General features: G+C 39.1%; 1 protein-coding gene across 23 annotated transcripts in view; it reads right to left on the bottom strand.

Annotated features, from left to right (window-relative positions):
* Positions 1 to 12,808, bottom strand: part of adgrl2a (adhesion G protein-coupled receptor L2a) — a 96,102-nt gene that overhangs the window by 29,162 nt on the left and 54,132 nt on the right. For 16 of the 23 annotated variants that reach the window (XM_053512888.1, XM_053512890.1, XM_053512895.1 and 13 more), the window contains exons 5-6: positions 9,218 to 9,232; positions 6,944 to 7,744 (exon numbers count right to left, since the gene is read on the bottom strand). In XM_053512888.1, coding sequence (XP_053368863.1) covers positions 6,944 to 7,744; positions 9,218 to 9,232 — 816 coding nt within the window. The remainder of the gene's footprint in view (positions 1 to 6,943; positions 7,745 to 9,217; positions 9,233 to 12,808) is intronic. The other 7 variants (XM_053512889.1, XM_053512910.1, XM_053512903.1 and 4 more) reach the window with 1 other exon arrangement.

Raw genomic sequence — 12,808 nt, 5'->3', positions numbered from 1 at the left:
CTCAATAGACCAGCAAACCTGAAATTAATATGTCTGTCGAACAGCAAGCCCAAAGGGAGCCTTCAATTAGCTGTCAAGGAAGAGGACAGGAAAGAAATATTAAGGGAAGAAAGCGAAGAGTTATAACAGGTATATTCATAAGCTGCGGGGATGACAGACGCTCGTTTTGTACCCCTTAAACCCCCTCAACTTCTTATAATAAATCGGGAATCACCGCTGGGTTTAAGAGATTCATTGGGAATATAAAGGCAATAATCTATGATGTGAAAAGGGGGATGTTTTGTCGTGTATGTTGTCAGCGTACAAAGTCTGTGAGTTGCGCTTTTTATTCTTTCTCGAGCTCTGACTGTCTGTGCACAGTACGGTGAAAAATTAAAAGTGACAGCCAGTGTATATTCTATATTATGCTTAATGGCCACACTCAGATGTGCGGAGCTCGCCCGTTCGCATGAGTAATGCCTGGCCTGTTAGCTGCGCCTCGTTGTGTTGAGTAACTGCAGCTAACGGATGCGCGGTTGAAAGAGGTGCACGACGAGATCGATGCCTGGACTAATTTTCGAAGAAGATGCACGAATCGGGAGTGGCACGGGGTCCTTCGGCACACCGCTGAGTACATTATCAAGCTCCAAACCCGAAGACAAGGACTCCTGCTCTGATTAGTGCCTCTTCTACACTACACCGAGCGAGTGTGTTAAACAATGATCTTCATCACCACTGAAACATTGCTCCCAGGTGGTAATCAGCCACTAATGGAGAGTGCAACAGGAACCAGGGAGTCAAAAAAAAAAAAAAATAAAAAAGCACAAACAATTACAGGCTTTTGGGAGAGGGGTTGAACGGGGTGTCAAAAATTAAAGTTCATCCTCTGAAAAACTACTTAAAAATCACAGCAGGATGTGTATAATCCTTCAGCAATAATTAAAGGAGCTTAGTTCGTAGCTGTGTAATAGTGCTCCTAGAACTATAATAAACAAGTAATTTCAAAAGCTCTTTACAAAAAAGCATAATACAGAATAATACCATGCATTGAATCTAATTAGTTTTGTTACACGCTTTTGTGTACATTTTTTACAGCCCTTAAATTAGCTCCGTCTTTACTGTAACAGAGTTACTCAGATCCTCAGAGCTTTGACTCTCTTTTCATAAAACTGCTTCAAGATAATATCACTGCAGTATACTGTAGTTTTTGATACGCCATAAACGCATGTGCTTAGATCTAAGACCGTGTCTTTCATAGAGATTTTCCTTTCTAGAGTATTAAATCTGCAGTTGACTAAGCTGTATGTGCACGCGTGCATTTGTGCTCTCTGCACGTCTCTCATACCATGAACAGTTGACCTCCCACTCACTTCAGCCACATATTCACTCACTTACTCACTTATCCACTTATTCACCCACTCACACTTATTCATTCACTCACTCATTTACCCACTTCATGGACTCAATCACTCACTCATTCATACACTCAAGTCACATGCTCACTCACTCACCCACTACAGTCACTCATTCACCTACTTACTCACTCCTCCATTCAATCAAGTCACATGCTCACTCACTCATCCATTCACTCACTTACAGTACTCACCCACTCCAGTCACTTATTCATCCTCACTCACTCATCCACTCATCCACCCACACACTCACTCACTCAACCATCCACTCAAGTCACATACTCGCCCACTTATTAACCCACTCATTAACCCACTCACTTATTCACTCACATACTCACGCACTCAAATCACATACTCACCTACTAACTCACCCACACACTGACCCACCCACTCACTCAAATTTTCCCATATCTTTAGTGTGCATGTCACTCATTCTGCACATGTGAAGCAAAACCAGCCATGATACGCAGGACAATATTTGCTCTGTTACAGTTACATCACATTTCCATGTGATGCAGAATCACATGAATCCATAGAACCTTGTGAGTGATTCACCCTATCACCCGAACAATTGCAAGTCATCTGTGGCTGGAAGCCAAGGAAGCACATTAGCTACATTAGCTGGGTGAGAGGAACAGCACACTCTTTCCCTTGTCAATCACAGCGCTGCTAATACTATGCACATGTGAGCACATGTATGCAGAAGAGGGTGGACTGCACATTTTCCTCCAAGTGGGTTACACTATACCACCAGTTTAAAAAGATGCGGTTGGCTAGCTTCACATGGCTTTTAGGAAGCTTGTGATCGTCTTCACCTTCGCTGGGTCTTGGTTGTGTATAATACTGGTCAAACTAAAATAGGGAGAAAATGAAGAAAAAAGGAAGGACATTGGCCACACTTTTACAAAGCTGAACAGAGGTTGCGTGTGTGTGTGTGTGTGTGTGTGTGTGTGTGTGCGTGTGTGTGGTAAATGGTTCCCCAGTGCACAACGACTTGGTCAAAACTAGAGCACTGGTCATGCCTGATTGACCAAGCTTTTAATAACGCTAGTCAAGTACGTCTTATTCAGAAGTTATTGACCTTAAGCAAAGAAATTAATCGGACATACACACAAACGGCAAGATTTTAATTAATATACATCATTGTTGAGTAAGGTATTCAAAAATATTTGGCTGATCAGTGCCTAGCTGCCTAAACACAGGTACTACAAGTGCTTTATATATAAGAAACCTTATACAGAAACCCTATACAGTACACACACACACACACACACTACACCAATCAGATGTCCATATGGAATCCAACCTTACTGGACTCGTATCATAATAATACTCAGTTGAAACATTGATCCTAATCATGTACTACAGAAACCTAGCCATCCATGAAATTGCAGCTCGACTCCAGCGCATCAATTAGCAAAAGGTAATATATCAAACTAAAAGTTTGATCATACATTCAGAGCTCGTTTTAGCTCTAGGAGAACAGTTAATGATTTAACTACCCTATAAATCACATGACCGCTTTTTTCCTCGTCCATCTTATTTAGACATTTGCCCAAACAGAGTGAAGCAATAGTTTTGGGATTGATTCCTCTTCATGACGCTTGAGGAGCAACCGATAGCACGGAGCCCTGGATTGCCTGAAAACACTTTAAGAGAAACTATAGCTATCTCAGTTAGGTGATTATCGAGGTTTATGAGCTAATTGTAGGGGCTGTGACAAATAAACGCTCATTAGTAAGTCTATAAAACCCATGGCAGGCTGGTGTCGAATAGTTTAGAAATGGCTGGTGCAGAAATATACCATAAAATAGACAATTTTTAACTTCAACAGCACAGAGGGTCAGATAAATGAATGGTTATATTTCTCGTGTAGAAAGCCTTGCACTGTTGAACTTTATTTTAGCGCCTGGCTCAAGGAAACTCCTACCTTTTGTTCGGAGTGAAATTTCTCAAAGGGTGTAGGCTTTCTGCTGTATGCGCTAAAAGGCACGGTAACTATAACAGAAGTATGCCTGCTTATGCTCGTATATGCAAAAAAAAATGGTTTCGTCAGATGGTGGCTTACTGTAATAATGTGTGTGCTGATTTAAATGCAAGTCTCAGAGAGAAATCTCCTCAGCCGTATTTGTCCCCTGGCATGTGGGAGTGAGAGAGGAAGTGCTGTTTACTGCTGGTCACGCTGAGGTGAACCATCAGCAGCTGTACAGACTGCCACCCACATGCTTAGGAACCCAGTGTGAGCTAGGAGAAGCAAACAATAAGGAAGGAAGAAAGAAAGAAAGAAAAAGAAAAAAAGAAAGAAAGAAAGAAAAATCTTGTCTGGTTAGTTGAAAGCATTTATTTTATTCAAGTGTTACTTCTACTTTAGAAATAACGGCATGTTAAATAACGGCAAGGGGAACTCAATCTCTTTAACTGGGAGGATACTGTATATATGCTGTGATAGCAGGAAAGGATTAGGTAATCCTGGACCTTATTTGATTCAGGTATGTTTATTTGCACTGCATTTGAAGTATTTAAAAATACAGCAATTAATTTTGTCATTAGTATTATATACACTGAAAATAATGTTAATGTATTAATATATTTAAATTAAGGGCAGAATTTCCCAAAATAAATAAATAATGGTAATAAATAAAATTGACTGATCAGACTCGTTTAAAAAAAAAATTCAATACTAAAATACACAGTACCAGTCAAAAGTCTGGACACGCCTTTTAATTCCATGGTATGTCGTGCTTTTTATTTCTTTCTACATTGTAAAAAATACTGAGGGCATCCAAAATAATCTAAGGTGCTGTCTGTTTATTATTATTAATTTTTTCCTTATCAATTATATAGGTTTTTTCTTAGGGGGGCTGGGGAATTCATTATTGTTCTAGAATATAAAGAAAAAAAAAATTAAAACTTGTGTCCAAACAAGTACTGTAAATAAGATAAGATGAATTTAACATAGAAAGCTATGGAATTTGTAAACCACTTTCTAGACATTTCTTCTCATTTTCAAGCATTTTTCAATCAGTTGGCAGGTGATTTTGCTTCTTTTCTAGAAATAAGCAAGCAAACATGAGCTGCAAAATTAACTGCCAATCAAACAAAATTATGTCAAGCTTGAAATTAATAAAACATGTCCAGAAATAGGTATAATAACCTTGTAAAAAGTTTGCTGTGATTTTATTGCACAAAGAAAAATTCTACCTAAATGTGATTATTTATTTGCTAAGACAGTTTTTTTGTGGTCCCCCTACCCATAAAATCATTCACTCACAGATGGGTGTAGTGCAGCAGGGTGTAGAATCTAGACTAAGCGACCTGTGCTGTAGTTATAGTGGCGGGATGTGACATCACCTAGTTTGACATAAATACAGCCCCTGACCCCCTCAAAAATAAAAATTCAATATAAATAAACCCATTTGTTTTGGTAGAGCAATGTTTAGTTTATTTAAAAATGTGTTGAAAACCTGACTGCACCAACTCTAATAATTGGTTAAGGTTTGCTATGCTAAAAGATTTCATAAATCTTGCCAATCTTGTGTCTTTTAATATTTTCAATCGCTACTTAGCTGTATAATGTTTTGGGATTTAATACCCAAACACATGTGTGCTATTTCACTACCACACACACACAAACAAAAATCATTTTACATATCTTTGTCTGATCTTTGGAAGAATATTTGTAAATGTATTGTATTCTCCTACCACAACTCAACCGTTTGGATGAGGGTTGTACTAGGGAATATACATGAATAAATAAAATAAATAAATAAAACAAATTTTGCCCCAAGAAAATATAAAATGCAACCTCCCCCAAAAAAGTCTGGATGTTAAGGGATTATTTTCAGTTTACTTTATCTACTTGACTTTACTTGTCCACTGAGTATCAACGAATTAAAAACTTACCGGCAAAATAAATTGGACATAATATCTGAGCTCATTTTCAAACTATTTCTCCATCTTTCGTCATCAATTCACAGTCACCCAAGAATCAAATATGCAACGACTGCTTAGGTCTGCACATTTTCTTTCTTCAGTGTGTGCTTTTTTTTCACTCTCCTCTCTCTGTCTTCTTAATAATCTTTCATTCATTAAAAAGATATAGACTCCAGAAACGTTCTCTCTTCACAATTACCTCGAGTCATTCTAATAATAGCAGTGTGGCACCATTTCAATCCCGACTTAACTGCAGAACAAAACATCTATAAATATCAAACTTTCTCCTTCGCATCGCAATGCAGCAATTATAGCTCAGCATGTCTCGCGCCGGCAAAAACGCAACTTGAAACAATTTGCTCATGGGTGAAGAACGGGGAGAAGAAAAACGGGCTACAGAGAGGGTAGTCATCCTTCCCTTCATTATTCAAATCTAACCTAACGTGTATACTGATCGTTGTCCATGGGGAACGAAACCCAGCTGCAGATGCGATTTAGTTAGAGTAAACTCCAGCTGCACGGCACACTATGCGTCTCAGTTAAAGACTCCAGTCTGTCAGTATTGAGGACAATGAATACATTTAAAAACCCTTGAGTCTGAGTAATCTGTGTAAAGTTGCTTGACCTGCGGATTTTAAAGACATTTATCTGGAGTCTTACTCAGACCTTAGCATGGAGGATGAGTTGGATTATGATTATTAGAATTACAATTCGTCGCTCGTGTTATTCACTGTTCATGGTGAGAGTCAGTTTGACACTGTGGACTGCGAGGTGTCGTTTCTGCTCTTGGCAGATAAATTAAGAACATGCCTTGCTGAGGTGACGTGGCCTCTGAGACTAAGCTCTGTCTTTCTTATCGCCTCAGCAAGCGGCAAACTGTTTGTTTAAGAGCTGATAGTCAACCGGGACTTTGTGCCTTTGAGAGAGATCTATTGTTGCTCTGAGAGTGCTTGTGTACCTGTCCGGACAGGTATGTCTCTACCTGGGCCTCCTGCGAGGGCAGATCTTATTCTCTCTGTGGGAAAAGAGCCGGTTACTTTGGTCCCTTAAGACTAAGCACAAGGGAAGCAGGTAGCATCTGAAGAAAATCTCCTGACACAGATGTCTTATGATATGCTAACTGAGCTCATGATGTTGTTTACTGTTGAGCCCAGTAGCCTCGATTTTCCATTGGCCGCTTCCGAAACGCATTAAACACCGATTAGATCTGAAATTTAAAAAATCACTCAGCCGTGATTTTTAACACAGACCTGCTAGAATACTAGAGAAATACTAACCGACTGGCATTTGTACATAATCGACAGAAAGCGCTTACCCGTATATATGAATTAGGATTATGTTCTACACTTGTCACACTCTTAATGTTGTAACGTGTGCTGTCGCGTAAGTTATACTACGATAGTTAAGGAGCCGACTTACTCCAGTCAGGTTCCTGGCGAATCCCAGGACGCACGATGTAAAACACCTCTGATGGGATGCAAGATTAACGCAGGACACGCCCTACACACGAATATTTACACCTGGGGTAATTTAGAGTAGCCGATCAAGCTACTAGCAGGAAGAAACCAGAGAACCCAGAGGAAACCCACATGAAGCCTGGGAAATCTGCTCTGACTTACCGTGAGCTGGATCAGGTGGTCCGAAGGCCAAGTTGTAGCGCAGGACGTAAAAGTTATTCCACACGTAGAGCTGGTTGTCCCTGGGGTTGTACTCCACGGAGGCGATGTACTGGTACTGGTTGGGGAAGTGAATGTCCACGTACTCACCGCGGCCCTGCTTGGTGTTGTACATGTAGTCGATGACGCCTTTGCTCACTTCACTCTCGTTGTCCTCATATGTGGACCGGACCACGTAGAGCACGCCGCAGACCATAAAGGCGTTAGAGGCTGAGCGCTTGTCGTATGCAGTTTCCCAAGTGGCCTCAAAGCGCAGTGTGTAGGGGTTCAGCTGGCTCAGGACCATCATGCCATTGTTCTGCTCAGTGGCATAAATCACCCACAGGCCATTCTCGTCAACGGCCAGGTCGATGTCCGTCTTGCCGCCCCACTTGTACGGTGATGTGTCGTGGTAGTTTGCGTTGTTGATGATGGCCTCGCCGCTCTTGATGCGTGTGCGCAAATCGAACTTCACAATGTTGCGCGTTCGCTCTTTGTTAAAGAACACGGCACCGTCGTACACCACGAATCCGGTGCCGTCCACTCGATGGGGAAGTTTGTACGTTAGGGTTTGTCTGGAGTTCTGAAAATCATCGAGCGACGAGTACTCGATTAGTGTGTCGGTGCGGTATGGTGTCCAGGGCATGAAATAAACTTTGTCTCCTGCTTGGAGAGGATCTTTGCACCAGGCACCGGCTTGCTGCTCCGCCTCGTACAGAAAGGAAGGATCTCCGACAGCTTTCAAAGTTCCGGGACAAACAAAAACTAGTGGCAGAGAAGAGCAGAACAGAGAACAGTCAAGCGTGAGCACATGCAGGCCAGGTGTATTGCAATTAGAAGGCCAAGTTGCCAGCCTGGCACTACATCAGCTTGACAATTGGATGGTCTGAGAGGACAGGGACAGAAAACACACACTGGAGTGGCTAAGAAGCTGAAGTTATTCAGCATTTAAATGGAATAAGAGGGAGTTTATTTTAGTGTGAAGAATCTGGATCTGAAAGTAACTGAAGCTAAAAAAAAAAAAAGAAAAAGAAAAGAAAAAAAAAGAAAAGAAAAATAGTATTATGTGTTTGAAAACAAAGTCTCCCTGCTGTTCTGGACATACTGTACACCAAAGGGAAATCAGGGTATTAAAAGGCAACGGAAAGTCAAAGAAAAAAAATAAATAAAAAGAAAAGAAAGCAACCAAACGGTCCTGTAAATAAACCAAGGCAACTAAAAGACACTTGGTAAAAATAAAGAAATTAAAAATGACAGGGAGATTTTCAACAGCACCATACAACATGTCTGCAAATGTGTACACTGAGACATTTGGCATTTATGTGGCCTTTATGCTATACCTAAGAGAGGCTTTCTTTCTGACTAAATGGTGCAAATGTCACAACCATTATGATTTAAAGCAGCATTACTTTTTTGAGGTGTTGCAAATTTTATTTCTTTCCTGAACACGGACACAATAATCAAATGTGACAACAGCAGCGAGTGGCAAGGTAGAGAGAGAGAGAGAGAGAGAGAGAGAGAGAGAGAGAGAGAGACAGATAAATTAATGAGAAGACAGAAATACAGAGAGAAAAATACAGACAGAGAGAAAGATAAAAAGAAAAAAAACAGACATGATAAACAGGCAGAAATAGAGAGAAAGAGAGACAGATAAAAAAAGAGGAGTCTGACAGATAGACAACCAGGCAAATAGTGACAGAGAGAGAGAGAGAGAGAGCGAAAGAGAGAGAGCAAAAGAGAGGGAAAAACAGAGATGGTGAAAAAGAATGAGAGAATGAGAGATAGAAGGAAAGAACGACAGTTAAGGCAGTGAATTTAATAGGCTAAGAGAAAACCTGTTACCATGGCATGCTATGGGGGGGTTGGAAAGCCAGGCAATAAGAGACCGAGCCAAACAGAAAGACAGATAGAGCACCCAAGGGTAAAGGGGAGGAGGGAGGTGGAGGGGGGGAAACCCCGACAGACTCCAGCCTCTCGGCTAACACATCGTAGCTAACATTTAAGTTGCAAGTGTCTTATCATATCTTTATAATGAGTGCTCCTCCCAGTGCTGCAGTTTTACTGACCTTTACTGAATCAAGAGGATTTTTTTTTTTCTTAGAGCCTGCTAGGATCAGAAAGGCAAAAGTAGGGATAGGAAGGTTTTTACAACCATATGCCACAAAGAAAAAAAAGAAGAAAAAAAAGAAAGAAATGAAAAAGGAGCTACAGGGACTTTAAATTATGTCAGTTATTTACCTTTTTGCTCCACTTCTATTTTAAGCGTGGGGAGAGAATGAAAGGGGTGCAAGGGGGGAAAGAGAGATTAACATGAATTAACTATCATGTTCATGAACACATGCAGTTAACATGTCATGAGTTAAAGGACATCATTTACAGTCGTACACCTAGTCAGAAAGAGAGAGAGAGTTAATTTAGAGGCACTCATGCAAGGTCATTTGCTCCCCTAATTAGAGAAAAAGACTGCGTTAGTAATTGAGTGGTAAAAGAAGTGCAACAGGATTTATTGGCCTTATGCAGACAGGATCAGATCCGTAACCCTGCATGCTGGAAAAACAATTCCCAAAAGGAGACAAGTGAAAGAGTACGATATTTTACAGTTTAGCTATTTACAACACCATTTTTTTCTAATTTAAAATGATTAGATTTAACAAATAATAACACTTCATGCTGGACTATATATATAACAGCAGATATTCCTTAGGAAACTTTCTTAGCATCTATTACATAAATAATGTCAAAAGATTATTTATTTGTAAAAACAACCCTTGGAAGGGTAATAAACAATAGAACAGAAGAAAACATCTAATCCAACAAAACTATGGGATTTACACTGCAAAAAATGAGAAAAGTAAAGAAATACTGAAGACATAAAAAGTAATGTACTTATTCTTATTATGAGATCATATAAGTTTATAGGACAAATACAAAACCATTAATCCTATTTCCAGATGTACCTGTTTACAGATACACATCCTAATCTGATCTCCTAACCTTGTTGCTTTTGGTCTGTCGGCTGCTCCCATCAAGGGGCGCCACAGCAGACCATGTGATCTGCACACAACTTGGCACGGTTTTCATGCCGGATACAGTTCCTGATGCAACCCTCCCATTTTATCCAAGCTTGGAAGCGGCACTGCATCCAGTGGCTGGGTTTTTTACAAATAAACCCTGAAATAAGCCAAATTACCTGGCAATAAAAACATTTTAGAATGCCTTATGGTTTAATAATATGTTTACTGAAGAACAGTCTAATCAAGTTATAATATTAGCTGATTTATCAGGGTTTCAGCTATTTTTATTTGCTAAGAAATATATACTCGTTTTTTGCAGTGCAAGAATTGTGAAAAAATAAACCTTTGTCTGAATAGAGAAAAAAAAAAACTATACAATAGTGAATCAAATTATTATTTAATATAAAATGTTTGAGACAGAACAACGCCAGCATCCTGTAAATTCAAACAAAGAGTTGTCGTGTTAAATAAATGGGCAGTGCTGTGGACGGCACATAAGCGGAGAAATCTGGAAAAGGGAATCATATTAAATCATGTGTTAAAATTAAAAACAAATAAATAAAAGTAAATTGGCACATGAACACAAATAAGAAACAAATCCACACCATACAATTTATCATTCATTCTAGCACACGTCAATATCTGGCATAATTACAGACTCTTGACTGTTGTATTTTCACTACATTCCTTTTTGTCTATAAATTAAGAGGACAATGCTGTCCTTATAAAAATAAAAAAAGGAGCTTGGAGAAATGGGATTTACTGTCAGACGGCTTTCATTTTTTTAGATGTGTTTTGTGCTCCTCACTAGAGATCTCGATGTGTGTAGTAGACAGTCAACTCCCAAAGATACTCTCCTTGTAGACGGGACAAGTGAGTCTGATAATAATATAAGCATCCAAATGCCTAATGGACCAAAACAATCTGCCCTGGTGATGTGATAGAAAATCTTACCACAGAGACGACTTTGTTCAGTTTGACTTTTGTTTGTCTTTTATAACAGCGTCAGTTCTTTTTCATTATGCCTACATTACAGACACCTAGCAAAACATAACGGGATGTTAACTGTTATTAATGTCATGTGTTTTACCCTGAGACTTCACGCTTTTTGGGTCGGGGCCTCACTACTTTATTTTATGTGGTGCAACTCACAGTCTTCTTTTCTCCAAATGAAATAAGATAAAGCAATTGATACAAAAATCTGGAATGATTTCATTAAAATGTATGAATGACAAGAAGTGAAACTGTCTAGAAGCCTCATGCCTTTCTCACAAACTGGCATACTTGCACAGGCTCTCATCTTTTCTATCAGAGTAAACACACATTTAATTTGACATTGCTGAATTAAAAACAATTATTAACTGTTCAACCTAGTTAACAGAGATGGGAATCACAAAGGAGCACACGCTACAAATTATCACGATACTTAGGTCCTGATTTGATCTGTTTCCTGATTCCTAAAGTATCACGATTTTATAAACATCCTCATTCAATATTAGTTTTTTTTTTTTTTTTTTAGATTTTGTTACAATTCTAAACAACCTAATCAAACAGTCCGCCTTTACCAGACATGATGCTGTGCTTCCTGCCAATGTGTGAGTAGTTTAGACTGCATCACCTGTAGGAAGGAACTGCAACATTTTACCAAAAGCAAACCGTTAAATAAAAAAAGATTTTGTCGTCGCTGAGGCGATTCATGCATTGCCAGACAAACGAACTAGGACACATCACTGAATCGGTTCTGACCCAATTTCTGACAGGTTAGTATTTAATTCCATATATTTATTGGGGGCGTCTGTAAAAACTTTTATCCAAAAATGGTTAAGAGAACGAAAGACTAAAATTTAAACAGACCTGGTGTACAACTTGTTAAATCGAACATGTTATTATTAATGTTGATGTTAAATTAACTTAAAAGTTAATTAAATCTACTGTCTTTGTTTGAGGTGTTGTTTTTTTGCTGCCATTCTCCTGCTCAGCATCACCCCTAGGGAAAAGACTGCGATGTAGATATTAGGCGACTTATTATTTTTTAAGGATATATTGAAACTGCACTGTTTACTGCACATTACTGCAGACTCACCTCCAACTCCACCATCCAGCTGAGTGTCTGCTGCGACTCCCGACCCCACAGCCGGTAACATTATTACGCCTCTGAACCCTGAAATTGGTGAAAATGCTTGTCCTGTCTTTTTTTAGGCTCTTGGGTCTGGACGATTAAATAGTTTATCGCGATATTTTAAAATGGAAAAATGCGAGCGATCGATATCACGTAAGCCTAACACCTAAAGTACAGACACTACTGGGAGTTTGGTAACCTGTGAATCTATAACAAGCTTTAGATTTGATTTAATCATCAGACTGCAGCGCTTTTCTGTGAGTCATCTGATATTCTTCAGAGCAGCGTGGGCCATGTGGTACAGCCGAGGGGTCAGAGATTTGGTCAAAGTTTTTATATTTGTTTTGGTATTAATTATTGAGCTCTTGTAGCTATCTACAGTAAACCTCAAAAACATAAAAACATGTAGTCTATAAATAATGTCAGCTTGGACGTCATGATTTTCGCTGTTGGATTTTTTTTATTATTATTATTTTAAGAAATAAAAGGCTCTCTAGCTACAATAAACAGAAATTATATTTTTTAAAGCAAAAAACTAATATCTCTATACTTCAGGAATCAGTTTTAAGGGCTCTGTGGAGTTTAAGCTACAGTAAAATGAATCTCTGCCTGCAAATGCTTCACGAAAAGCAACTATTATTATGTCTAGATGCTTTCTCCTGCTCTTCACTAAACAAAGCCTTGATCTTATGATAC

This window comes from Clarias gariepinus, chromosome 15 (genome assembly GCF_024256425.1).
Source record: "Clarias gariepinus isolate MV-2021 ecotype Netherlands chromosome 15, CGAR_prim_01v2, whole genome shotgun sequence".
In the NCBI taxonomy this organism is placed as follows: domain Eukaryota; kingdom Metazoa; phylum Chordata; class Actinopteri; order Siluriformes; family Clariidae; genus Clarias; species Clarias gariepinus.
The sequence above is the reverse complement of the archived record's forward strand: the minus strand, read 5'-3'. Positions and strand labels throughout refer to the sequence as shown.